The sequence below is a fragment of the Rhinolophus hipposideros genome, assembly GCF_964194185.1.
Source record: "Rhinolophus hipposideros genome assembly, chromosome: 24".
In the NCBI taxonomy this organism is placed as follows: Eukaryota; Metazoa; Chordata; class Mammalia; order Chiroptera; family Rhinolophidae; genus Rhinolophus; species Rhinolophus hipposideros.
In genome coordinates this window covers 24,888,660-24,916,195 of record NC_138070.1, presented here as the reverse complement: position 1 = coordinate 24,916,195, position 27,536 = coordinate 24,888,660, and the positions used below count along the sequence as shown (strand labels likewise).

The 27,536-nt window shown below is 41.2% G+C and overlaps 1 protein-coding gene across 5 annotated transcripts in view; it reads left to right on the top strand.

Annotated features, from left to right (window-relative positions):
- Window positions 1-1,702: 1,702 nt before the first annotated feature.
- The window catches only part of FEZ1 (fasciculation and elongation protein zeta 1), a 39,148-nt gene continuing 13,314 nt past the window's right edge, over window positions 1,703-27,536 (top strand). Inside the window, exons 1-6 of one of the 5 annotated variants that reach the window (XM_081037885.1) lie at window positions 1,957-2,463; window positions 3,697-3,790; window positions 5,660-5,849; window positions 7,161-7,505; window positions 14,940-15,039; window positions 27,255-27,341. In XM_081037885.1, coding sequence (XP_080894011.1) covers window positions 7,195-7,505; window positions 14,940-15,039; window positions 27,255-27,341 — 498 coding nt within the window. In that variant the 5' untranslated portion in view covers window positions 1,957-2,463; window positions 3,697-3,790; window positions 5,660-5,849; window positions 7,161-7,194. Of the gene's footprint in view, window positions 1,862-1,956; window positions 2,482-3,696; window positions 3,791-5,659; window positions 5,850-7,160; window positions 7,506-14,939; window positions 15,040-27,254; window positions 27,342-27,536 lie in introns of those variants that run through there. The other 4 variants (XM_081037886.1, XM_081037883.1, XM_081037884.1 and 1 more) reach the window with 4 other exon arrangements.

Here is a 27,536-nt window from a genome sequence, read left to right as displayed (position 1 = left end):
TACACTTAAAAATGGTTAACATGGATATATGTTGTTATGCATATTTTACCATAATGAAATGAAAGAAATGTTTGCTGGAAGGATAACTTTGCTCATGTTCAGGACATTCTCATCCCAGATACCTAGAGTATCAGACCTCAGCTTCTAGTTCCTTCAAATCCTCACAAAAACAAGAACAACAGAATTCATTTATTGAATATTTATTATATGCCAGGCATTATGCTAAGGATTTTGCGTGCATTGTATTATTTAATCTGCACAAAACAACCTTCTAGTAGATATTGGAATCCCCATTTTACGGATGAGGAAACTGAGACTCAGAGAAGGTAAGTAACCAACTAATAAATGGAACACTGGGGCTTGAACCCAAGTTTTCTGTACAGCCCAAACCCTTTATCACTTTGCTGGAAAACCTCTCTCAAACCTGTGAGTCGCATGCTTTGAAGATAGGGATGGAAGGCGGCCTCTGGTATAGTGTCCCCAAGTTTCTCGTAAGGAAGATAATAGCCAAGACTTAAACAGCCCCTCCTGTTATGCCTTGAAGTACTTCACCCACATTAACTTAATCCACAACAGGCCGCAGAGGTGGGTGCTATTAACTATCCTCACTTTATAGAGGAGGACATGAGGTCCGAAGAGGTTAACGAGCCCAAGTCACAGAACTGGGTATCATCCCAGGAAAGTAGACTCAGGGACCTTCTAACCACCTACTTTCCTTTCACTCTCACAGGAAGAAACAGTCTGGTTAATGCAACCGGAAGGGCAGAGGACCAGCTCTTCTTCTCACCTCATCAGGACCATATTCCCTTGCTTTGCCTTCTTCTCATAATTGAAATATCTGTGCAATGAATGCATAAATGAGCAAAGGAAAGGACCCCTGCGGCTTTCCGTGGAAGTTCTCAGCTGAGCCCAGAGATATCTCGCCATGGGACACCCACTAGTTCCTCTGACTTCATTTCTAACTTGACAATGTACTTGGGTTCTCCAAGCAGAGAGGCTCTTGCAGTGCCTCCCACTAATATTTGCAGTTCTTGCACTTTTCGTAGTCTACTTTCATGAATTATTAGACTTCCTACGAAAGCATCTCTAAGGCATATGCATAGTGGACAAGATAAATGAAAGAGGAGTAAATTTTCATAAGGCCCCCGGGGTTCCTTCCTTTTATCGCCTGGTGGATTATCCCCATCTTCTCAAGTTTTCCTGGGCCGGAAACCTCACTCAGCTTCGTCAGCCTGGATCCAACTTCCAACCCGCATCTTTGGGTGGCAAAAGCATGCATCGCCTTTGGCTGGAGATCTGAACTCGGTTGGAGGTGGCAGGATCCCTCAGCTTGCCGACCTCAGCCCCAGCAGAGTAGAATGGGATGTCCAGAAAGCCCAGGGGGTCTGGGACTGTGTCTGTGGGCGTCCGTGTGCCCATCCACTCAGCCACCGTCTAGTGTTCACGGAAAATCTACAGCGTTGGGGCCAGTGAGGTTTCCATATGGGTAGTTACTACACGCGCACATCTTGGAGCTTCTATACATTCATGGGAGAAGCAGAAACGCCAATATTAAAGAAGGGGAGCAGTAATTCATAAATATTAATAAAGGCAGCTAGCCACCTGCTCCAAGGAAGGCTATGAATGTTAACGAGGAGGTGACGCATGAGTCTCGCCTGTGCCAGTGGGCGGGTGCCCGAGCGCGGGCGCGCCCCCGGAGCCCGGGCACGAGCGCGGGGAGGGCGGAGGGCGGGCGGAGGGGAGTTCGCTGCAGCCGCCGCCGCTGCCCGGCCGCTGCCCTGCGCCGCGCTCCGGCCGTTCTGTGGATGGAGGTGTCCCGCTGAGCCCCGGGACCCGCCTCCCTCCGCCAGGACCAGCACAGGTGCAGTCGCGGGGTCGACCTTCGCACGGACCAACCCACGGCTGTGGGGGGCGGGGGGTTGGGCGGGGTGGTGAGGAGGACCTCTGACCGGTCCCATCCTGGAATCGGAAAGGAAGAGCCGGGAGGCCGGCACTCCCTGCTCCGCCCTTCGCGGGAGCCTAGAGGGGACTCAGCGCCGGGCCGCGGCCGTGGGACCATGGACACTGCAAGCACCATCAGAGCCTGGGCCCCCAGGCCCAGGCCTGGGGTGTGTGTGTGTGTGTGTGTGTGTGTGTGGAGACAGTATGTATATGTGTGTGTGTGCGCGCGCGTGAGTGTGTGCATGTGAGTGTGTCTGTGTGCCCGAGCACGCGGTCTTGGGCCGGGGAGGCCGAGGACGCTGCCTGGTGGTGCAGGAGCAGTGGGTCTGTGCCTCCCTCTAGGACCGTTTTCTGGGCTGTCACCTTCAATGCCCCAGTCTCTCTGCCCCTAAGAACCCGCCCCACCCCACGCCGTGCCCTCCCTGGGGTGCCAGGCCTTCCCCAGGACCGAGCATTCCTGCAGGGTCAGCACCCTGGCCGCTGCCGCGGACGCTGGGGAGCGACTGTTGAACCATAGACCAGGTCGGAGAAAAGACAAGTGTGGTGGGGGGCGCTCCGCCTGCTGTGGGCTCAGGGCCTCTAGAGCTCGGGGCGCAACGCTGGACAGAGCCCGGGCTGGAGGGTATTATCACAGCCCTTCTCTCTTGCCTATCCTTTCTCTTGCCTTCCCTCCTCGCTGCTTGACAGCCCTCCCACTCTGGTGTCCCGGTCTTCTGTGGCCAAAAGGGCTGTGGAGTCTGTGTGCGGCCCGCGGGATGAGCCCACCTTCCTTGGAGCGCCAGCCATTATGCTGCTTGGAGGAGTCTTTCTTTGCCCCAAGAGCCCTGGGGCGGAGGGTGGGGGGAATGTGAGATGAGGGTGAATAGAGCAGCAGGAGGAGGGGGGACTGAAGGAAGCAGAACCTCAACGGGGTTTTCTGGCTTATATGCAATGAAATACTCTCTGTCAAAATTGTGAAGCTGGCACAATCATGTATACTGACTGGGTTTTGCTGAGTAGCAGCGGGAAAACTGCAGGGACATCAATGGAGGGCAGCCTCTAGGGATGGTGGTGGGGGCGCACAGTATCAACTGATCTATGAAGCAAGTAATGGGAAGAAGGGGGCGATGGCATGGGGCTTCTGTGGAGGCATGGGGAATTCTCTGCTGCTCTGCTCACACTCTGCTCAGCTCAGCAAAGCAGGGACTGGAAATTTGTACTGCAGCCCCAAGCTGCAGCTGGGGGCCTCGTTCTGCTGCACGAGAGGCCTCTGTGTTTCCTACTGAACCTCTTGTCAAGCTCTGAAATACCTTTTCTTTTCCAAATTACATCATCTGTTGGGAGCCCACATAAGTGGAATAGATTATAGGACACAATCAAACTATAGTCGTGCACTCTGTTGTATGATAAAGAGAAAAAGACAAGACAACCCTTCTATGGTTCCTTTTTTTGCCATTCTTCATGGATTTTTCAAAAATCGATTTGGAAGTATAGAGAAATATGATAAGCTATCAATTGTGTTAACCCTAGCTTTTGAGGGGAGGAGGTCTCTGAGATGAGCTGTGAATTAAGACAGGGGCAAGCCTGCCAGAATGCAAGAGTAGGACATTTCAGTTGGGGGCGAAGGCAACCTACCAACAGAGAGGAGCAAAAGAGAGGGAGCTAAAGGAAGGAGAGAAGAGCGTGTTATTTCAAGAGGCGCTGCCAGCCCCAACCCAGAGACCAGGCCATGGAACAGTCAGTCAGAATGCCTGACTCTCATCTCCTCTGCTGCAGCCTGCGGTCTTGCAACAAATGCCGGGCGCATTTTGGGTGTTGAGTGACTTCCGATTTCCAGCTGGCCATTCATGCACAACTTCTTGGCTCCTAGGTAGTGCATTGATGAAAATAAATCAGGCTATATAATGGATTATGATCATATTTTTGAACTCTAGAGCTATGATGTCCATTTCTTCTTTTATAATCTCAATGGATCCATTTCTGTAGAGCCTACGTGGGCTGAGGATAGGGGCTTTCACCACAATCTTCCTGTTGCCAACACTCAAAACTCAGTCTTAGTCCTAGATTCTGGTTGGATTGCCCTCTTGTTGCTGGTTAATTAGTATAGATTGTGCCATTTCAAGTCAGCACCCCCTTTGTATTATGTAGCACCCCCAGCGCCTCTTCTTCATATTACGTAGCACCCCCAGCACCCCTTCTCTCCTAAAGAAGAGTACATATTTAAAGGAAGCGTAAATTTCTGAAATATCAGCCGGTTAGCTTTGATGCCTCTCTGAAATGAGACCGATGATCCAAGAGTCTTTCACCAAATGAATTGAAAATAGGAAGAGTGCCTTAGCAAAAAAGATGATAAAACTCATTCAGCAATAGTTTTCTCATTTGGTAAGTATTCTGAAGCAACGCACATAAAATATCATAGTAGGGATAGTTTTTCTTTTCTTGAGGTACTCTCACTTCACATTTCCATGTAACTAAGTTATCCTCATTTTTCTAAAATCATTGACATTTGTTGGGTACCATGTAGTCCATACGTGCTTAGCACTTCAAAGGTGATCTCATTTATTTCACAAAACAAACTTCAGTGTAAGTACTATTCTAAAATCTCATTTTATAGGTAAGAAAACTAGGCACAAAGAGGTTGATAATTTGCTCAGAGTCTCACAGCTAGGAAGTGATAGGACCAGGACAGGATTCTGGACTCCAGGCTCTTCACCATCACAGAGTCCTGCCTCCGTCAACACAAGCCCCTCATCTGTGTACTTATTCTCTGTTGCACTCTGATCTTTTCTAAACTCACTTGGGCACTCAGGGATTCCTAATCTTTTTTGTGCTATGAGCCCCTTTGGTAACATGGAGAAACCTATGGGATCCTTCTCTGAATTTGTTTCTAAATGCATCAAATAAAATATAGTTCTAGTCAAAGAAGTCTTGGCATCTGTAGACCCTAGGTAAAGAATCCCTTACTGACAATTAGTTGTGTATTGCTTTATAGATTGTTGTTCAATATGGTACCACTAGCCACATTTGGCTACTGCGGACTGGAAAGGTGGTGGCTTGTCCAAATGGATATGTACTATGAATGTAACATATACCCTGGATTTCAAAGGCTTAGTATGAAAAAAGAATGTAAAATGTCTCAATATTTTAAAATATAGATTACATTTTGAAATGGTGGTATTTTGGATATATTGGATTAAATAAAATATATTACAATTAAATTATTAATTAAGGTAATATGCTATTAAAGTTAACTTTCAAAGGTATTAGCTCTATACCAACACCTTCATTTTAACAAATGAGATAATCAAGACCCATGATATTTGTCACTGAGCCAGACATTGGCAGGTCTGTTGAGCCTGTGTTCTTTCCAAAATATCACACTGCTTTTATAGCCTTTTGTAGTCTGAGGTCCTATAATTTTGCCTTTGTAAACTGTAAATACTCAGAATATGTTTTGATGTGATGTTGTACTAACTGATTTAACCCTCCCCCCCACCCCCAGTAAAATCCCAGGAGGAGCTGTCCATCCTCACCAGGCACACCCTTTGCCTCGCTTATGCAGAGTTTTAGCTTTGTGCATAGAGATAGAGAATAGCGCTCCTAGAGACAAATCCAGGGTTTTTGCTGTCTGTTTGGGTCTCCTCAGGTAGTACTTCCAATTTAGGCACATAATTGGATCAGTAATCACACAGACAAGAGAGAAAAGTTGGGTTGCCTTTCTGTGTTACAAGGAATGAAGTTTTTTTTTTCTTTTTTAAGTGTGTTTTTCCAGGACCCATCAGTTCCAAGTCAAGTAGTTGTGGAGTGTGCAGCTCACAGTGGCCCATACAGGGATCGAACCCACAACCTTGTTGTTAGGAACACCGCGCTCTCACCTACTGAGCTAACCAGCTGCCCCCAAGGAAGGAAGTTTTGTGGTGCAGAGAAGGGTATGATAGATAATGATGCTTGTACTGCTTGAAATTGAAAATGAGAAACTGTATGTGGGGTGAGGTGATTTTTCAGTGAATACACATTGATCGATTGCCTAGCCACAGGGCAGTGTGTGCTAGGAGCAGTGGAGGATATTCAGAGGAGATCTGTGCCCACGGGGAATTCAGATTTAAATTGGGGAGGGGTTTGGAGGTACACACACATGGATAAACCACAGTTGAAGGCAATGTATGAAGAAAGCCTGGAGCTGTTGGGAAATGAGAGGAGGCCCAAGGGTGCAGCCTTCCAGGGCGCAGTGCCCAAGATGGTTATGAACTCTGGCTCTGGAACACATGGGTAATTAGGCCTGTCTCTTACAGGATAATAGATCATTTAATCCATTCCTCTAGTCCCAGACATATGTGCCGTGTCTGGGAAAATTTCACGTGCTTGTTGGAACGTATCTATTAGTGTTCTTTTAGTCTGTTATTTATTGATGATGGTATTAATAACCAGATCCATGAATCCCTATCCCAAATCCTTGGGGCCAGGCATGTTTCAGAATTTAGATTATCTCAAATTTTGGAAGGCAGTAATAGAGTGCATATTCTGCATATCATCCACTGGGAGTTGGGGTAGCAATCTCTATAATTAAAAAAAATTAATGTTTCTACAGCAAAACACATGAAATGGGATAACTTAAAACCATAAGCAGCTTTTATAAATTCATGTAGATCCGGTTTAGTTGCCAAATGAGCTAGGTCAGGTCAAGTTTTGCCACCAAATAAGTTATGAAAAACTTTCAGTTTTCAGAGCACATGGTTAAGGATGTGAACATATATTGAACAACATTGGCATTTATTGTCTGCCAGACACTGTTCTAAGATCCTCCCTGTGTTTACTCCTTTAACCCTACGACAACCATTGGAGGTAAGTCCTGTTACTATTTCTGTCTTGAGAAGAATAAAAAGAAGCATAGAGAAGTTAAATAACTTGCTAAGGTGGCAACTAATAAGGGCAGAACAACATGCAAGCCTAGGCAGTCTGGTCGAGTGGCAGCACACTTAATCACTCCACTTGGTGTTTTTGGAGCAGGGAATTGGAAGCCCGTGTGTCTCTAAAGTTTACTCTATTTAGGTTAGTATTACTCACACTGACAACAATATTTGAACACCTTAAGTGCATAATAATGTGGATGTGCAGAAGCAGTGATTGCCAGTGAAGTGGCATCTTTGTTTTTAGAGAGACACAATAATGGAATATTTGATTACAGTTCCTCAGCCCAGAAGCCCACTCCAAACTCACATTATCTTGTTTATTTCTTCTAGAGAAACGAATCTTGAAAATTGCAGCTGTGCAAGAATGGAAGCCCCACTGGTGAGTTTGGATGAAGAGTTCGAGGACCTTCGGGCCTGCTGCTCGGAGGAACGGGAGGAGAAGCCACGGTGTCTCTACGGCTCATCTCCCCACCATCTCGAGGACCCCTCCCTCTCTGAGCTTGAGAATTTTTCTTCTGAAATAATCAGCTTCAAGTCCATGGAGGACCTCGTGAATGAATTTGATGAGAAGCTCAATGTCTGCTTTCGGAATTACAATGCCAAGACTGAAAACCTAGCTCCTGTGAAGAACCAGTTCCAGATCCAAGAGGAGGAAGAGACCCTGCAGGACGAGGAGTAAGGAGTCTTAATTGCCCTCTTCTGCTTTCGACAAGAACCCCGTAGAACTAGTTTCTGTCTATGAGTTCATGGCGTATTGCTCATCATTTTATGTCAGTGGGGCAGGGCCCTGGTAATTGCTAGCATTGTTCAGTTATGTCCCTTTACAGTCACCTGTAGTGCTTTCTTAAATCAAAACCTTAAAAGAATGAAGGATTTTTAGGAAATAGAAAGGCGTTCCTAGATACAAGATAGAATTCCAGGATCTTGGTAAATTTTGGAGTCTATGTTCAGCTTTTTTTATACCAGTGGTAATGCCCCCAGATATCAGAAATAAGGTCCAGAACAAAACTGTATGGATGACTCTGTGTCATTCCAACAATTTGCTCCAAGAAACACCAGAATTATGAACATTTCAAAATTATTTACAACCCCTCAGAACTGGAAAATTATCTAGAAATGTTGAGATGTAGCCAAATAAGAAAGCATACCAATTGAACAGAGAGTCCATGGAATTACCCTGGACAATATCAAGGTGATAACTGGGTGCAGTGGCTTCTGAGTGTGCAGAGTCCTCGTGTCACTTACTAGCCGCTATGTCAGGTCTGAACAGTAGTCAAGCAAAGACATCTGAGGAAAGTGCCGTTTGAGAAGGGACTAGACAGAGAAGAAGGGGGTAATTTGTTATAAAAAGAAGGGTGTCTGGGGGCATTTAGTAAAAAAAAAACACAAACCACAAAAACTAAAACGTGTTAATTCTCTACAGAGGTAAAATGTGCACCAGTTGTTCTTTAGGCATCACACAAGACATGTCAAGTACTTGGTAATGGAGGTTTTGAGCAACTGTGCTTTTGGCTTCTCTTTTATGGATAAGAATGGGAAGAGTTGATCATGAACAAGTTGGCTAAGAGGTATGTTCTAGAGGATTGAACCTGACCATATTTGGCAGGTAGTTGCTCATTTGGTGACCAACACTGTATCTCTGTGAATACAGGGCTATATATCTGTCTGCCTTACTCACTATTGTATCCCCACTGTCTAACATAGTGCTTGGTGTGTAGTAAGTGATCAAGTAATATTTTTTGAATGAAATATTGAACATTGAATGAATTGGATGAGCAATAATAGCTAGCCTTGTAGGTACATGTAAAGTATTTCTAGATCCATGCTATTTCCATCTTTTCTTTTTAATTAGTGCTAGCCTAAAGACATGATCATAGAGAACATTTCACTCTGGTGACCAGTACTACCACTGTGGGCTGTGTGTTCTGATTTCGTTTTAAGTTTCAAACTGATTCGTTTTTAGATACTGAGCCTGTTATAATTTGCTCAGCTCCTTTAAGTTAAAAAAGCACGACTGTGAAGCTTTATTATACAGGGTATTTTTTCACTCTAGTTCATTGCACCAAGCAATGGACTAGAAATACAAAGACTGTGAATTCTCATTTTCACTCTCTCACTAACTCGCAGTGTGACCTTGGGCTAGTCACTTAACTCTAGTTGACTGCTTGGGTCCTCATCTTTGAAACCTCCAGAGCTTAATCTTGATGAAGCGGGACGAAGGAGTTTCAAAGAACCTAATTTCTTACCTCACCCAGGCTGTGCTCTGCAAATGACATTTTAAGATGTGTCTAATTCCTTTTGCTTCCAACAAATCATTTCTCCCCTATCTAATCCTCCCCATACCCCTGCTTCATTAGGGATGAATGTCCAGGGAGCAGGTTCTTATTCTTCTCTACACATTAGCAGAGGCCACTCAATGTCAATTACCGTCACATGGGATTATTGGTTTTCTCATCCTGATTTTTCTGACTTGCGTGCCTCATTGACTGCCTCAACCAAAAGACCAAAGTTTGAATAATTACTTAGAGATAAACTATGATTTGAGGATGGTGTAGAGGGAGGAATCCAGGAAGGGAGAAATTAACACTGTGCTTTCTAGGCAGTCGGTGTATCTAAAGCTTTACAACTTAAAACAAAAATCAGAATTGAATTACGTATTTTGTTTTTTAGGTACTTATCCAGACAGTTCAACTGTGAAATTATGATGAGGTAAAGAAAAAGATGATTTAATATCTAACTTGGTTGTGATTCTCCTGAGCATAGCTCTAGCATTCTAATAAACTTGGTTAGGTTTAGTATTTAGAGGGATATTTCATTCACAAATGAAAGTGTTTTGGGTGGGCTGGAGTTAAATAATAGAAGCTTAAAGCAAAAGCAATGAAATTCTTGGTCAAACTAACCTCCTTAAAGGTAACACAAATCATTAAGCAAATGCACTGATTCCCTTTGAAATTTTGATTTTTTTAGTTTTCATTTGGAACTGTTTGGATAGTAGGGAATTGGCTGAGATATCAACAACTTATCTCTGATTCGTCGGGGCATGGAAGTTCTAGACATTAAAACAGAGTCAAACTTGAATATGTATTTCCTGTTTTTAATATTTTTTCCCTTTTTCCCCCCTTCTTCTGCCTCCCCACCCCACTCCGGTTCAAGCCGTTGTTTCTGTCTAGTTGTGTAGGACACAGCTCCCTGGCCCATGCTGGTGTTATGAGCCTTGCGTTTTCCCCAGCTGAGGCAGTCAGTTGCCAGTGGTCAGTCGGCCTCTCACAGCAGCTCACGGCAGTTCACGCTGGCTGCCGGCCACTCACGCTGGCTGCCGGCCACTCACGGTAGCCCATGGCCGCTCACGCTGGCTGCCAGCCACTCACACTGGCCACCAGCCCAGCTCCAGGGAGAGCTGTTGTTCAAATCTTAGCTGTAGAGGGCGCAACTCACTGGCCTATGTGGGAATCCAACTGGCGAGGCAACCTTGACGTTAAGAGCACGGTGCTCCAACCACCTGAGCCACCAGGCTGGCCCTTATTTCCTGTTTTTAAATTTAGAAACTATTTCAGAATCTCTTCTTTGCTTATATGTGATCACCCTTACCTTTATCATAAAAGATCGGACCCAGAGGCCAGAGCCTCCTAGGGGCCACTACAAAATGGGAATGGACAGTCCTCACCCCACTTCCTGCCTCGTTGGGGTCCCTACCAGCCCTCTTGCTAGTGTTCTGGAGACAGAGGCACTATCAGAGGCCAAACATGTGAGAACAATGACAGTTTCCTGCTATTCAGATGGAATTATGGGGTTAAAAATGATGTTAAAAAATAAAGGCTGCCCAATAAATATATGGCCGGGAGTTAGTCATACTTTAAGATGAAGACAAATAAATACCAAATAATCAGATAGAAAAAGCTGGCAGATAACTGTGGTTTTTAGGAAAGCTAACTCTCTTCTTAGAGGTTCAGTTTCCTCATATAGGAGGCAGAGATAGTATTGATTCTATTTAAGGATTTGAAAGAATCCAAAGAGTTGTTCAAAGTCAGTAATGTGCTAATAATTCCTAAGTATTAGCTGCAAAAGTGTATTCACATTAACACACATCTAAATGTGGATGAAGGCACTACTGGACATAAATGAAACATTGGACAAGGGTTATAGCCAGCCTAATGGGGGTTGAGGGAAATGTTAGCAAGTTGGAATTCTAATAAGCTCTGTAAATTGTCTACTATATTGTCAGGAATAGATGTATACCATCTTTTCCCGAAAATAAGACCTAGCTGGACAATCAGTTCTAATGCGTCTTTTGGAGCAAAAATTAATGTAAGACCCGGTCTTATTTTACTATAATATAAGACCGGGTCTTATATAATACACTATAAGATGAGGTCTTGTATAATACAGTATAAGACTGGGTCTTATATTAATTTTTGCTCCAAAAGACGCATTAGAGCTGATTGTCCAGCTAAGTCTTATTTTCGGGGAAACACGGTAGATATGGGTGTGTGTGTGTGTGTGTGTGTGTGTGTGTGTGTAGCAGGATGAATACAGCCTTGATAGCTATGTTGCCAGTTCCAGACCTGAATTTTTGTATAGGTGTTATCACAATCTATTCTGTTTGGTTTGTTCATCCTCTACCAGCATCCTTTCCCAAGCACATAGCCCTTTCTGGTAAAAAGTAGTTTGGTCAATTCTATAGGCATCTAAGCCCAGGCTACAGAATAGCCTCCTGAAAAGCCTTTTCTGTTATTATAGGCACTGAGAGAGCAAAGTGAATTTTGGGTGCCATGGCAGCATAATGACAGGAATTGAGGCAACCTGCTTAATCTTAGTTCTTTGATGAAAGATATAGTAGATAGCTTTCAAGGCCTCCTTTCCCCAAGATAAGAGTAAACAGCAGGACACTTCTCAGGGAAGTGGAATTTTATAGTCCAACTCAGCATAGCTGTAAAAGGGGATATGTCCATTTCCAAGGACCCTGCTTACAATCAGATAGATAGCCTCTCTGGGGAGAAAGCCCTTCCCACTCTCTTCCTTACAAAACACTTTATGTTTCCCCTTTTACCACCACTCCTCATTCCTGTGGCTGCCTGCCTCGCAGTGTTCTGCTTTTGCCTTTCATTGAAAATTCCTTGGAATGGAGACATAGACAGAGCAGTGTGTGCCCCTGCTGTCCGTGCCATTCCTTCTTCTGTGTATCGATGAAAGCATGCTGTCTAGAACAACGTAGTTACAGATTTTTCACGCAGAGCCAGTTTCTGAACTGCTGTTCTAGAGTGTGATTTGGACCTTGGTATATAATTCTGATGCCTATGCCAATCACAAAATTCATCAAGAATGGAAAGAGTTAAGTGGTTAGGAATATAGGCTCTGTAACTCTGTGGCCTGGGTTCAAATCCCATCTCTGTCATTACTGTCTCTGTGAACTTAGACAAGTTTAAATTCCCTGGATTCAGCTTTTTTTCTCTCTCTCATTAGTATTGCCCTACAGAGTTGTTGTGAGGAGTGAATGAATTAATCCACGTAAAGTTTAGAATAATACCTGTTTTATGGTAAATGCTTGTTAAGTGTTGTCTGCTATTGTTATTATTGTTAAATGGGCAAGTGATTACAAGGAGATGAGAGTCACTCTATCTTAAAGGTTGTTTATGAATGTCAAAGGATAAAAAGTACCTCAGAAAGGAAGAAAACCTGGACAAAGCCTGAAAGAGAATGAGGATGGCTTGAAATTCCGAGGAGATAAATGTTTAGAGAATTGTTATTAAAAATCTAGAATTAGAAGACGAAATCCCGAGTATGACAGTGAAGGCTCAGATGAGAAAATCTGCTACTCCCTAAAAGATTTGAGAGCGTTCTGAGCTGTCACTTTCAGGATGTGAACAGCTTCAAGGTCATTGGAAAGTGCAGTCTAACGTTCCCGGCTTCCTTCCTGCCTAGGAGAGAGGTCCGTACAAAAGGCTTCTGCCTATTTTGGGCTTTGCTGAGTTTCATTTTCCAGGTACTTGCTGCAGGGACAAATCTGAAGGTCAGCGCCTGCATGCACATTGTTCATTTTCACAGAGGAGAATGTGATGCAGTGATGCAAGGAGTTGTCCACTGACCTTTTTAGTGGGTGTGGTGCTTGGAGTTCTGTCCTGGAGAGAGCAAATCATATTTGCCTGTTGGCTTTCAAATGCTAATGAGACTTGGATTTAGAATTAGGCTGGATTAATGAAGCTGTAATAGTGCCTGATGAAGATTGGATTATCACCCCATGTTTAAGAAGTAGACTCTGAAATCTTGCTGAATGAAGTGCTTTCTGCTAATTGTAGGAAAATAATGAATAAGCGGTTAACCCAAGCATTGCCATTAAATTGTGTTTTCTTGAGTTCGTTTAGTTTTATCACCAATTTTAAATTGTATACATTGTGCACTAGGAAAAGCTACGTGCTTATATACTCATATTTCATATCTCATTCCTGATTTTATATATGTTACGAGCACTTCCCCATTTTATGTGTCTGATTTTGATTTCAAGTATCTGTGCTCTGAAGTATACGCATACATATATATTCCCTTGTGCTATGTATCTCTCTCTCTCTTTCTCTCTCTCTCTCTCTATATATCTATATATAGCTTATCTTTCAGCATTTTAACCCATATTTTGTCATGTTTTATATTTGATCCATGTGTATACATATTTGCTTATTTTTAAATGGTTATTTCCACATATTAGTATACTTTCCTTGGCTCATAGATATCACTCATGTTTGACATGCATAGGCACCTGAGGGGTGTATACAGCCCGCGTGTATCATTATCTAATATCAACACAAGCATTAATGGCTTTCATGGATGGCATTATTTTACGACCTTGGTTTACTGATTTACATTAATCTCTTGGTGTTGACTAATTTATTTATTTTCCTGTGTGTGAGAATTTGTGACACCATGATTTTCCCCACCCCCTTTTTTCCCCAAAGAAATTTCTGAAATAAGTGAGTTAACCAACAAGAATTGTAGAAAACACTTTCTTATAATGTACATATCAGAATTTTAAAAAGAAATGTAATAAAGGGAGCCCCGTCTTCCCCCACTGAAAAGTAATTGTGTGTTTATTGGTTCCTTTCATACATTTCCCTTAGAGTGTCCATGATGGAGATATGGCACACTTAGACTCTACATTGCTGGGCAGCAGGACTGTGCCACCCGTGGGCTTGCTAAGCATTTTGGGTAATAAGTAGCATTAACAGTATTGGCACTAGATGATGCCCCTGATGTTATTGAGATCCATCCTGAAAATCTGCCCAGATCTTTATCTCTATCTATCTCTCTGTCTCTGTCTCTCTATCTATTTCTCTCTCTCATACTTCTCTGCCCATAGGAAAGGAAACGGGCATTTCTTAGGTTCATGAAGACATGAACTATTTTATTTGGTTGAGGGACATATTTATTTTCTGGGCCAATTTATTTTTTGCCAGAGGTGGTTTGATTCCGTGTTTCCCCGAAAATAAGACCTAGCCGGACAATCAGCTCAAATGCGTCTTTTGGAGCAAAAATTAATATAAGATCTCGTCTTATTTTACTATAATATAAGACTGGGTCTTATATAACATAACATAACATAACAACATAACATAACATAACATAACATAACATAACATAACATAACATCACAACATAACATAACATAACATAACATAAAGCATAACATAACATAATATAATATAATTCCCGGTCATCTTTTACTATAAGACTGGGTATAATATAATATAATATAATACCCGGTTTTATGTTAAGTTTTGCTCCAAAAGACGTATTAGAGCTGATTGTCCGGCTAGGTCTTATTTTCGGGGAAACATGGTTGTAGACTCTACCCTTTGTATCTCAATGGTAAGGAATTCCTGTTCTCTGAAGCAAATACCTATCACATGGAAGCTTCTGGACAGGGTCCATTCTCTTGGTTTTTTCTCTCCTGGTTGTGCCTCTAATTCAGTTTCTAAGCTGCTTTGCGCCTGCCTACTGGAAGGCAGATGACCTCAGCCTGGTACGCACAGAAGCCTCTCTCCTCCCCTGGCTCAGCTCTTCCTTCCTCCAGGCGGGGCGCGCCACAGATGTGTGCTAATGAGAGCGTCTCTTTGTTCACAGGGTTTGGGATGCTCTGACAGACAATTACATCCCTTCACTTTCGGAAGACTGGAGGGACCCAAACGTGGAGGCTCTGAATGGAAACAGCTCTGACACTGAGGTACCTCTCCGCCCTCCACCCCCCGCCACTTAATAGAGCTTGAGAAGATGTGGATTCTAGTTAGAAAAACAGTCAGTAACTCAACAGTGTACCCCATTAGTTCGAAATCATTGCTGGGGAGGTAGGAGTTGTGGAGGAGGTGAAAAATAAGATGAGAGGGCAAATCCAGTGTGCATGAGGTGCCTGGAAAATGTAAACGCAGATACTTCTATGCTGATCTTTGTACTACCACATGGAAAACTGGGTGGTCTGAAGGAAGAGGAGGAGAGTGGTTATCACAGGCTTCTTTTGTGTTCAAATAATGATGGTTAAAATGAACAGTTCAGTCCCATCAGAAACAGTGCTGAGAGCAAGTTCTGACCAATCTGTGGCCTGCTCAGGGCCTGGCTAATGGCCAGAGTTGGAGCCCAGATATTAGTGAGGTGGCCATGCAATGGGGGAGAATTCTTTATGAAACTCAACCAACGAGACGTTTATGTGGCTGGACCTGACTCACATTCTGTGGTTGCTGATGCTAAAGAAGAAAGAATAAGGGCTTCTGAAAAAATAAAGAGGATACTTATTTTGGGTTGATTTGCACAGGCTGTGGGCAGTGACTTTTCAGAAGAGCGACATCGAAGTGAATCTGCATATAGATTCATTCCTAGCTGAATTTGCCCCCTCCTAGCTGAATCTGCATATAGAAAGTTACAATCATTTAATGGCTCTCTCGATACTAAAAGTCAATTTCTGCCTTGCTTGTTTTTCTAGTTTCAGCTGTAAAGGAAATTCAAAATTTCTTATCTGGAAGGGCTGTCATAGCAAATGAGGGAGTTGGGTAGATCTGATCTTCCTAGTTGCTCTAAGATTGAGTCCAAGAAAAAGAGCAAGAAAGAGATTTCCCTTACTGGGCGATATTTCCGCAGATCATTGCCCAAAATAGCACAGCAAAGCGATTGGTTGGCTGATTTTTTGAAAAGGTGGCTGTTTAGCCTTCTTAACTTTTCTAATAATTAGCAATCCCACATTCTCAAAAACCTCAAGGCATCATTGACTGGGGCAGGTAAGATGGTGACTTTGAGACTAAGATATCTGATACCAGCCTACTCAGCATAGATCTCAGAGGGTATGTCTCAGGTCCTGTTTTGAACTCCCACCTACTTATTTTCTCCTGTGTTTATATGTGTGGTGTTTAGTAATTACCCCAAAAATGCAAAGGAGAAAATAGGCAATAATGGAACACGTCTAGTTACTGAAATTAAATAGGTCCATCGTGATGCAAAAGGCAGATTTTGCTTTGTCTCTTTTGCCACCTTTCCAACTCATTTTGTGGATTAAGCCAAACGATATATAAGATAGTCTGCCCTTCAAAAGGACCCCAATTTATTCTCATTTGCAGATTTCCCTCAAGAGGGTTAATATTTCAGGGCAAATTGAATGACCCTGAGAAGAATGATCTTGAGCTCCTTTCCTTGTAGAATTTCTTCCATCTAACCCGTGGGGAAAAGACAGGGTAGCAAAAGTGGATGGATCAAGGCTGTTTTATCTCATCCTCCTTAATTATCTGCATTCATTACAGTAGAAGCTCTTTTAACTGACCTCAGTTTAAACGACTTGCGAGATTAACCAGTGCTCCATATTCCTTCTGTAAAACATACTGACCGGATGCCCTTGGCATGCTGAATGCACACAGCTAGTAGGCTTCTCTCTAGCAAGCCCGAATAGCTCTTCTACTTAAGTTGTTCGTTGCCAAGAATCAGTTGTGTTTGTTCCCAAACCTGTCCATGCTTGTCCTTGTGATGTAACTAAGTAACTTAATTAAATATTATACAAACTGTTGGATTATGACCACAGAGAGTCATTTTTGCTTCCTTAAAATTAAAATAACACATGTACATAGTTATGAAAGTCAAATAATGATTTTAAAATAATGTAAGACTTAAAACAAATAAAAACAACAGCCCCTGACTTGTCCTTCTCTACTCCATAGAGGCAACCACGTTTATTGCTTTCAGCTGTTTGTTTTGGCAGATGTCTTCAATTTTCTAAATAACACATTTATGTTGTTATTTCTTTGCTTATTTAAAATGAACAGTTTTGGCTGTTATCTACTAACTTTGTATCATAGAAGATAAGATTTAATCCTTTTACATCACCTCAAATGCTCCAGCTTCGCCTGTCCCCTTCTAATATAGGATTGTCACTAACTTACAGTTAAATCAATATTAAACACACTCATGTAACTCTGTAAGTACTGTTTCTTGCTGAATCGTGTAGGGTTCTATAAGAATGTTTCCTCTCTTGTACAATTTTTTGTTTAACCTAGAGTGAAGCATTACCTAGTTTTCTCATTTGCTTAGTTTCCTATATACCTATCACTAGTTCAACCCAAACTCTGAGTGAACTCTAAATCTCACAATAAGGTTAAAAAAATCAGATATTCTATCACTTCAAATTTTTTTTCTAGACACTATCTAAATTAGTACCTTCCGTCTTTCTGCTATACAGTAGCCTGGTTTTACACTAAACATACAGCTGTTGTCCTGGGAACGCCTCAGCTTCATCTTGGGGATTCTTCTTGCGTCTCTTTCCCATCCTCTGACTGCCATCTTGTTATCTTTCTGGATATATTCCCTTGTTTTGGTGAGAAAAAAAATTCACTATATTCTTGAGAAAGAGTACAGAAGAATATACATTTTAAAATATATGAGAATGTCTTCATTCTCCTGTTGTCTACTTGATGGAGAATTTGACTTGATAGTTGTTTTAGGTTGTAAAATTATTTTACTCAGAATTCTGAGGGTTTTGTTCTCTTCTCTTCCAGCTTTCAGTTGCTGGGAGAAATCCCAAATCTATTCAGATTCCCTGTCTTTTATATGTGACTCTCTTTTGGTTCTCTCCCAAAGCTTTTAGAATATTTTCATTTTCCTTTCTTGTTTGAAATTTCACAATAATGTGCGTTATAATGAATTAAAAACATTGATTTTGTTTATGCTGCATGATAGGGGACCCTTTTAACCTGGAAGTTCATGACTTTATATTGTAGCATGTTTTCTTGTGTTATTTCTCTGAAAATTAATTATTTATGTTTTCTGCTTCTATTGAGACGCATATATAGTTTTCTCCTTTATTATGTTAATGGGGTGAAGTACATGAATTGATTTTCAAATATTAAATCAACCTTGCATTCTTGAGATAAACCCAACTTGGTCATGATGTACTATTATTTTATTTTACTTTATTTTTTTGTTTTCTCTTTTTCTCACAGCTTTATTGAAAGATAATTGGCATAAAATAAATGGTACATATTAAAGTGTGTATTTTGGTTAGTCTTGACATATGTATGTTTCTGTGAAACCACCACAATCAAGATACTGAGTATATCCATCACTCTTCCCATTCACACCCCCAGTCTCCAGGAAACCTGTTTCTGTCACTATAGATGAGCTTGCAGTTTTTAGAATTTTGTGTAAATGGAATCCTGCATCATGTACTCTTTTAGAACTCAGTATAATTATTTAGATATTCATCCATTTTACTGTATCAATGGTTCCTTCCTTTTTATTGCTGAGTAATGTTCCATTATATGGATATACTATAATTTGATTATTCTTTCACCTATTGATGGACATTTACATTGTTTCCACTTTTTGAATATTGGAACTAAAGCTATTGTGAACATTCTTGTGTAAGTCTTTTTATGGATATATGTCTCCATTTCTCTTGGATAAAAACCTTTGAGTGGAATGTCTGGGTCACATGCTAATTGTATGTTTCAAAGGCCAACTGTTTTCCAGTTTGAGTGCTCCAATTATTCCACATCCTCACCAACACTTGTTATGAACAACATTTTCAATTTTAGACATTCAAGTAGGTATATAGTAGCATCTTATTTTGGTTTGAATTTGCATTTCTTTATGTAATAAATGATATTGAACATCTTTTCATGTGCTTATTTATAACCCATGTATCTTCTTTGGTGAAGTGCCTATTCAAATCTTTTGCCCATTTTCTTAGTGGGTTGTTATATTCTTATTATTGAGTTGTTAGCATTCCTATGTTAAAAGATAAAGCAAAGCATATTAAATGTGTAAGACTTTATCTGAACAAAAATCAATTCAAATTGGGCAATGCCAAATCCAAAGTGATTAGGAGTGTTCCACTGACATGAGGTAGAAAAAAGACTTTTATAGAGAACAGGTGGAGACAAAATATGGAAATCATTTGATTGGCTATAGCTTAAATGGTTGTACGATTTGGGAAAGACTAGTTGACTGTGATTGGTTGTCCTTTGGTTTGAACTCTTAACCTTGAGGCATTAGAGGCTGAAGTTTAGGTTTGCTTTGTAGGCCACTACGGCATTAAATCCACCTCAGTCTAATGACCAATTCTTGTTTAATTAATTTAACACATACCATGTTTCCCTGAAAATAAGACTTAGCTGGACCATCAGCTCTAATGCGTCTTTTGGAGTAAAAATTAATATAAGACACGGTTTTATTTTACTATAATATAAGACCGGGTATCATATCATATCATATCGGGTCTTATATTAATTTTTGCTCCAAAAGACGCATTAGAGCTGATGGTCCAGCTAGGTCTTATTTTCGGGGAAACACGGTATATTCTAGACATTTAACACAGATATTCTAGATATACATCCTTTGTTTGATATGTCTTTTATGAATGTTTTCTTCTTGTCTATTGATTGCCTTTTAACAAAAACACATTATGGTTTAAAAAATTATTTTATTGGGGAATGTTGGGGAACAGTGTTTTTCCAGGGCCCATCAGCTCCTAGTCAAGTCATTGTCCTTCAATTTAGCTGTGGAGGGCGAAGCTCACTGGCCCATGTGGGAATCAAACTGGCAACCCTGTTGTTAAGAGCTAGTGCTCTAACCAACTGAGCCGTCCGGCTGCCCCCTCTTCACATTATGTTTTAAAGATCAAATGTTTTTTAAAACATGGTGAAGTCCAACTTATTGATTTCTTTTCTTTTTATAGTTTGTGCTCCTTGTATGGTGTTTAAAAAACTGGGAAACCCATGGTCACTGAGAGTTTTTTCTTAAGTCTTCTAGAGAGTTTATAGTTGTAGCAGTTATATGGTTTATCATCCATTTCTAATTAGTTCCTATATATGGTGTGAGATAAGGGTCAAGATTCATTTGTGTGTGTGTGTGTGTGTGTGTGTGTGTGTGTGTGTGTGTGTGTGTGGCTATCCATTGTTTCAGTGCTATTCTTTGGAAATATTATTTTTTCCCTATTAAATTGTCTTTGGCACTTTGTTGAAAATCAATTGACCATATATGTGTGGATGTATTTCTGAATTCTCTATTCTGTTTCATTGGTATATGTGTCTATCTTTATGTCAATATCATGCTGTATCCATTTCTTACAACTTTATAGTAAGTCTTGACCTAAAATAGTATAAGTTGTCCAACTTTTTTCCCCCCCTTTATTCTGCTTCCTCCACCCCCACACTCCGGTTCAAGCCGTTGTTTCTCAGTCTAGTTGTAGGACACAGCTCCCTGGCCCATGCTGGTGTTATGAGCCTTGCGCTCCCCCTGGCTGAGGAGATCAGTCGCCAGTCGCCAGTCGTCGGTGGGCCGCTCACAGCAGCTCATGGTAGCTCTTGCTGGCTGCTAGCCACTCACGATGGCTGCCGGCCACTCACGGTGGCACACGGTAGCCCACAGCAGCACACAGCCTCCCACCTCCAGAGAGAGCTGTTGTTCACAATCTTAGCTGTAGAGGGTGCAGCTCTCTGGCCCATGTGGAAATCGAACTGGCTACCTTGGTGTCAGGAGCGTGGTGCTCCAACTGCCTGAGCCACCAGGCCGGCCCATTTTTCTTTTCTTTCTTTTTTTTTTTTTAATTAAAGTTTAGTCGGGTGACAATTGTTAGTAAAGTTACATAGATTTCAGGTGTACAATTATATATTACATCATCTATAAATTCCATTGTGTGTTCACCACCCAGAGTCAGTTCTCCTTCCATCACCGTATATTTGATCCCCTTTACTCTCATCTACCACCTCCCTCCCCCCTTACCCTCTGGTAACCACTGAACTATTGTCTGTGTCTATGAGTTTTTGTTTCTCATTTGTTTCTCTTGTTCTTTTGTTGTTTTTCGTTTATATACCACATATCAGTGAAATCATAGGGTTCTCTGCTTTTTCTGTCTGACTTATTTCGCTTAGCATTATACTCTCAAGATCCATCCATGTTGTCACAAATGGTCCTATTTCGTCTTTTCTTACTGCTGAATAGTATTCCATTGTGTATATATACCACAGCTTCTTTATCCATTCATCTATCGAAGGACATTTTGGTTGTTTCCATGTCTTGGCCACTGTAAATAAAGCTGCAGTGAACATTGGAGCACACCAATTTTATTTTCTTATAATGTTATAAAATACATTGGGAATGTTTCTTCCTCTATTTTCTGAAACAATTGTATTAGATTGGCATTATTTCTTTCTTAGATGTTTGATAGACTATACCAGTGAAACCATTTGGACCAAGGGTTTTCTCTGTGGAAGGTTTTTGATTACAGATTCAATTTCTTTAATATAGGGCTATTTAGATTTTCTGTTTTTTCCTGAGTTGGTTTTAGTCAATTGTGTTTTTCAAGGAATTTTTTTCATTTAATCTAAGTGATTGAATGTTGACCACAATGTTGTTTATGATATTTTCTTATTCTTGTAATGTCAGTAAGATCTATAGTGATGTCCCCTTTTTATTGCAGACATCGTTAATTTGTGTTTTCTCTGTCCTTCTTTTTCTATCCCTCACCTCTCTCTCTCTTACCAGTCTATGTATGGGTTTGTCACTTTTAGTCATTTTTTTGGAGAACCACTTTTTTTTTTCTATCACTTGTTCATTTTCTAGTTTATTGATTTCTTCCCTTAACTTTATTATGTCCTTTCTTGTACTTACTAGGGGTTTACTACACCCTTTGTATTTTTAGCTTCTTAAGGTTGGAGTTTAGTCATATTTTAAACTTTATTTTTAATAACGGTCTTAGTCTGCTGATATAGCAAAATATCTGAGTAGCTTATAACCAACAGAAATTTATTTCCCATAGTTATATGGAGGCTGGACGTTCAAGATCAGGGTTCCAGCCTGGTCAGGTTCTGGTAAAAGCCTACATCACCTTGCAGACTGCTAACTTCTGGCTATGTCCTCAAGTGGTACAAGGGGCTCAGGATAATTTTGTATATTTAGCCACATATTTAGCATTTCTGGTATTCTTTTTTTCTTCCTGTAGATCTGATTTTACATCATTTCCTTTCAGGTTAAAACACTCTCTATGGTATTTTTTGTAAGTCCACAGGTGACAGATTATCTCAGCTTTCATTTATTTAATGCTTTTCTCCTCTATCAAGAATCACAGCCTTGCACTGCCAGTGTCCAGTGCTGGAAAACAATTGGCTCATAGATTTTGTTTAGATTTATAGTTGTTCATGGCAGGAGTGCTAAGTTCAGTACTAGTTACTCTGTCATGGCTGGAAGAGACCATCTATTCTGTTTTTGCTCTTTATATCTCTTCTTATTCGAATGTTAATTTGAATCTCCTGAATTTTTGCCTCCTATTTTCTATCTACATATTTTGTTTTATTCTCTAGTTGGTTTTCTCAACTTTATCTTCAGTTCTTCCATTGGACATCTAAATTTTGCTATCGTATTTTTAATTTCTAGAGCTCTTTCTTATTTTATTTTTTTTGATTGATTCTAATAAATAGGTCCCATCTCAAGGAAGGAACGTTTTCTTGTAATCCCTCAGCGGGCAGTGATGATAGCAAGGGGTTTCTCCTGCCCTCTGTATTGCTTTTGTTTTCCCTTGTTTGTATACTTGTTTTAGTCCCTTTCTCCCATGTTGGGGATTGTCCTCAAATATCTGATAATCCTTGGGCATACTTTCATATTTAAAAGTCAGGCAAGAAAGCTGAGTTCTTTCTGTGGGGCAAGCCTGGTCTCCTGCTGGACCACACTGTGGAGTAATCAGTCAGGACCTGGTAATTTTGTTTGGAGACCCCAAATATTGGCATGCATCTGTAGGTCTTTTTTTTTCTCCCTTTCTTCTGCCTCCTACCCCCCCTCCAGTTCAAGCCGTTGTTTCTCAGTCTAGTTGTGTAGGACACAGCTCCCTGGCCCATGCTGGTGTGATGAGCCTTGCGCTGCTCCCCCCCTCCAACCCCCCGAGAAGAGACCTGGGGTCTCACTGCTCCTGATGAAGAATCCTGACAAATCCTTCTTTTTAGCCCATCTCACACTGTTACCTGAAGTCTCCATTCCTGAGCCTTTCAAGATTTTCAGTGCAAATCCACTTACTTTTGGCAGCTTCCTCCACAGGGTTTGACTCTCACTAGTCTGCTAGGTCCGCATCTGCTTTCTAGCATCTTTTTTTACTGTTATTGTCTTTTCTGCAGTTCAATTTGTCTCTGTGGGACATTCTCTTTTGATCCCTTTTGTCTCTCTTTAGTAGGTTTTCAGGAGGAAGAAGAGATGAATGTGTGTGCTCAATTTCCTATGTACCTTCCTTCTACTATAAAAACGAAAATGAAAGTCATTTACAAATTGTGTTGTGATGTGGTTGATGCAAGAAAGACTACGTGAAACGCTACTCAGAGGGCGTTTCTTCATAGAAGAAAAGGCCTTGGCCTTTTATCACGAGCTTGGTACATTTATACTTTCAGGTGAAAATAATATGCTTGAGCTATGTGTGTATGTATTATTATTCACAACGCTCCATTTTCTTGGGTTTTTCAATTCATTAACCCATTCTGTTTCTGACTGTCATATAAAAGATGGTCCCTTTTGTCCATACACCTTTAATTAATAGCAGATGGTGCTGGTCTTGGACAAGAGGACGTGGAAGTCCAAGACGGTAAGTTTCGTATTTCTGTTGTCCAGGTGACTGAACAGCTAAGTTTCCTGGGAAGGTGGGATTGAATACAGGCGGTGATAGTACTACCTCTCAGTCCTCTCTTTTTCATTTGTTCATTAATTCTTTCAACAAATTGCTGTTGGCCACTTGCTATTTGCTGTGCTCTGTGCATATCACTGTGGAGACACAGCGGCATTGTCACTTAGCTCACACAGATGTTTCCTGGTCGTTGACAGGCACAAAAGGGATATAGTTGCCCTTTCCTTGGGCTGGGTACATATTGATGTGGTGTTTTTTTTTCTTCTATTTTTTGACTGGAGGTGAAAGTTTTTGTTCTCCTAATTTTGGTCAAGAAAGCAACTAACCATGTGAGCTAGTCGTGATAATGAGAGGGAAATATTGTGTATAGAAAATTCCCTTTCCTATAAATGGAATGATTTAACAAAAAACACTTGTTAATAGTCAGATTGAACCCTCACATAAGGACTCAGTGTAATTTTAAGCCTCACTCAGACTACCATGCAGCAAGATTAGTAGTGTTCATGCTCCAGGGAAGGTTCTCTGCATTTATTTTCAAGCTTTAAGCTACCATGTTATAGCACTAAAGACACAGTCTTTACCAAAAGCAGGAGAAAGAAACAGCTTGCTGAATAGTATGGACAGACTCTTTTCTGGATCTAGGTCTCCTTTTTCTAATTATGAGAAGAAGTCACTTGGAAGAATGATTTTTCTTGGAAGAGCCATAGTTCACTTTAATAGTGTGGAAACAACTTGCAGTTTTAGTCTACAAAGAAATTTAGCCCAAAATGACCTGGCCTGCAGATTATTGTTGGCTTTAGCTTTCCCATTTTACCACCTTCCTATTGCCACGCAAGAGGCTAATGGAACTCCTTGTGGTAATTTTTATGTTTATGTCATATATTAGACATAAAAGTATTCATATAATCTTCTATATACATAGTGCTTATCTATCTATCTATCTATCTATCTATCTATCTATCTATCTATCTATCTATCTATCTATATATCATCCATCTCATATATACTTATATACATGAAGCACTCTTATTTTCCAAAAATCTTTCTCTTTCTCCCTGTTATTCCCTTCCAGCTTTCCACAATTTGCATAAAATATTGTCCTGGTATTGGAAGGCAGGCAGGAGTCTGTAAATGGCATTTGTAAAGGAAAGAGGGCTTGTTGAGAAGTGACAGAAGTTATGGGAACAGAAGAGAGTCTGGTAGGATTGAAAGAAAATGTGGGACTTGGGGCATAGAGAGGGTGAGAAAGGACGAGAGAATTAGAGGAGAAAAAGGCCAGAGACAGGGTGGATGTGGTGAAAGCTGACAGAGGAGGGGGCTAAGCATGTAGAAGAGGAAGGAGCCAGGGCTTCCTGGGGAATACTTTGTGTATGCTTTTCCTTTCCTTTTCTTTCATTTTATTTTATTCTGTTTTTAGTGGTAGACTTCTGAGATCTGAGAAAGTATGGGGTAGGGTAGGGTAGTTCCATAATACTAGGAACTCATGGTAACTTGCACAAGCTTGTAATTGATTTTCAAATCTCTTTTAATCCAAACCTGACAAATCAGATGTAGGTTTTGTGCCAGAGAGGGGGAGAGGGGAGGAAGCTCTTACTAAGTGTCATCCATGCCACTGCCCATAACATTTGAATAGCAAGAAGGATCTGTCCCTAAATGCTTCCTGCCTACCTTCAGCCAGGGATACAGAGGGAGGACCTTGGGAAGGGAGATGGTGTAGCTGAAAGACGCAGTATTAACAGTCAGTGAGGTAACAACCACTAAAATTGGCCACATTTCAGAAAATGTAAACATTCCATTTTTAAAATAGACTTAATTCAAAAAGAAATTCTGGTTATAGATTAACACTTGCTGTCAGATGCTTATAAAAATAATCCAATCAGAAAACAAAAAGCTCTCTTTCCCAGGATGAGCCGACTTCTACCACAGGACTTTTTGGCCCTAAGGAAGTTCTGCCATATGAGTGTAGTTGTGAACAAACTGTGGCTCCGGGAATTTCGTTCTGCGTGGTGGGGAGCTGAGAAACCAGGCGGCTACCACAGGTGGTGAACTTGGCAGAGAGAGAAGCATCTGGGTTCGACAGTAGAAATAGATGTCACCATCTGGCATGCAAGCCCCTCAAATGATCCCATTACCCCCCTGTCCTACCTCTTATCCAGGTTGAGCACAGATGGCATTCAATATATATTTGATTGATTTTTTTTTTACGACATAGTCCTGGCTTTAAGCAAATAGAGACAGAAGGTGTGTGTTTTGTTAGGGGTGTCTGCCAAGGTGGAGCTCAAAGAAGAGGGGAGAAGTTTCTGAGGACAGACTACCTCTGGCACGTCTGCTTGGGTTGGAACAGGGGTGTTTCCTGTTAGAATAGGAAAGTATAACCCCAGGAAAGAGGCAGATGAACATACTAGCCACTAACGGGCAAGTAAAATTGATTCCTGGATGAGCAGTGACTCTGGAGAAAGATTTCCTGGAGACACTTCTTACCCTGTATGACTTTCAAATCAGACTTTTGGACAGAGGCAGCTTGTTGTTTAATGGTTTACTTTTTGTAGGATTTGAATATAAATGTCAGACTATGGACACTTGGGATGTGGTCAATAAAGCCAGATGTGCTATGAATACCTTGTTGGACGTCAACATCTGGAATCTTGATGGCTGTGAACTTTCAGAATCTTACTTGGGATTATGGAATTTTGGAGACAGGGCAAATAAATGTTCAATATGTTTTGTCTTTTAGTTTGTTCTTTAGTTCATGTGGTCAGGCTATTTTGTGGCCTGTCCTAGGTGGATTCATTACATCCTCCATCAGTGATGACACCACGTCTTGATTTCAGTGACAGGATGGCATTTCATCATATTCTAAAAGCATAACTTTGGACTGGAACAGCCTAAGCTTTAAAATGCCTAATAAAGTGAACTCTGGAAACAAACTCCCAGATTGAAACTCCTTATATAAATAAGTGTGCCTTTGCTGCAGGAGTTGGGTGCAGTATCACTTATCTTGAGAAGGTCCTGTTCACACAAGGGTGACCTGTCTGTGGGTGAAAGAACAGTGCTGCTCCCTTTGAGTCAGAATGGTGCTGAGCACTCATCCTCGATTGTCCTTTTCTGACCAAGCTGCACTCAGTGGTACATGTGTTGTGGTTTTGGCACGCTGGGAATTGAATGGAGCTCTGCACATCTCTTCAGATTCTTTCTTTACCCAGGGGATGGCCAGAGTGGCCTCTCAGTCAGTGTCATCTGTTCTAGAGACTAGAGAGAATCCTAGTTCTGCTGATGGTCAATCAGAATTCCACCTGCTCCCCTTTCAGATCCATGAGAAAGAAGAGGAAGAGTTCAATGAGAAGAGTGAACATGATTCTGGTATCAATGAGGAGCCTCTACTCACAGCAGATCAGGTATGAGGATCACTCTTAGTTCTTGGGATGTTTTTGTTCTTTTGATGGAGAAAAAGTTGAAGAGACTATACTTGCCACATCCATTTAAGGCAGAAGAAAACTGTAGTGTCTTGTGTGGTTGTGTTGATGATTTGGGATTTTATTTATCTTTATGCCTCAGTTTACCCACCTGCAGTAAATAGGAACATAACTCCT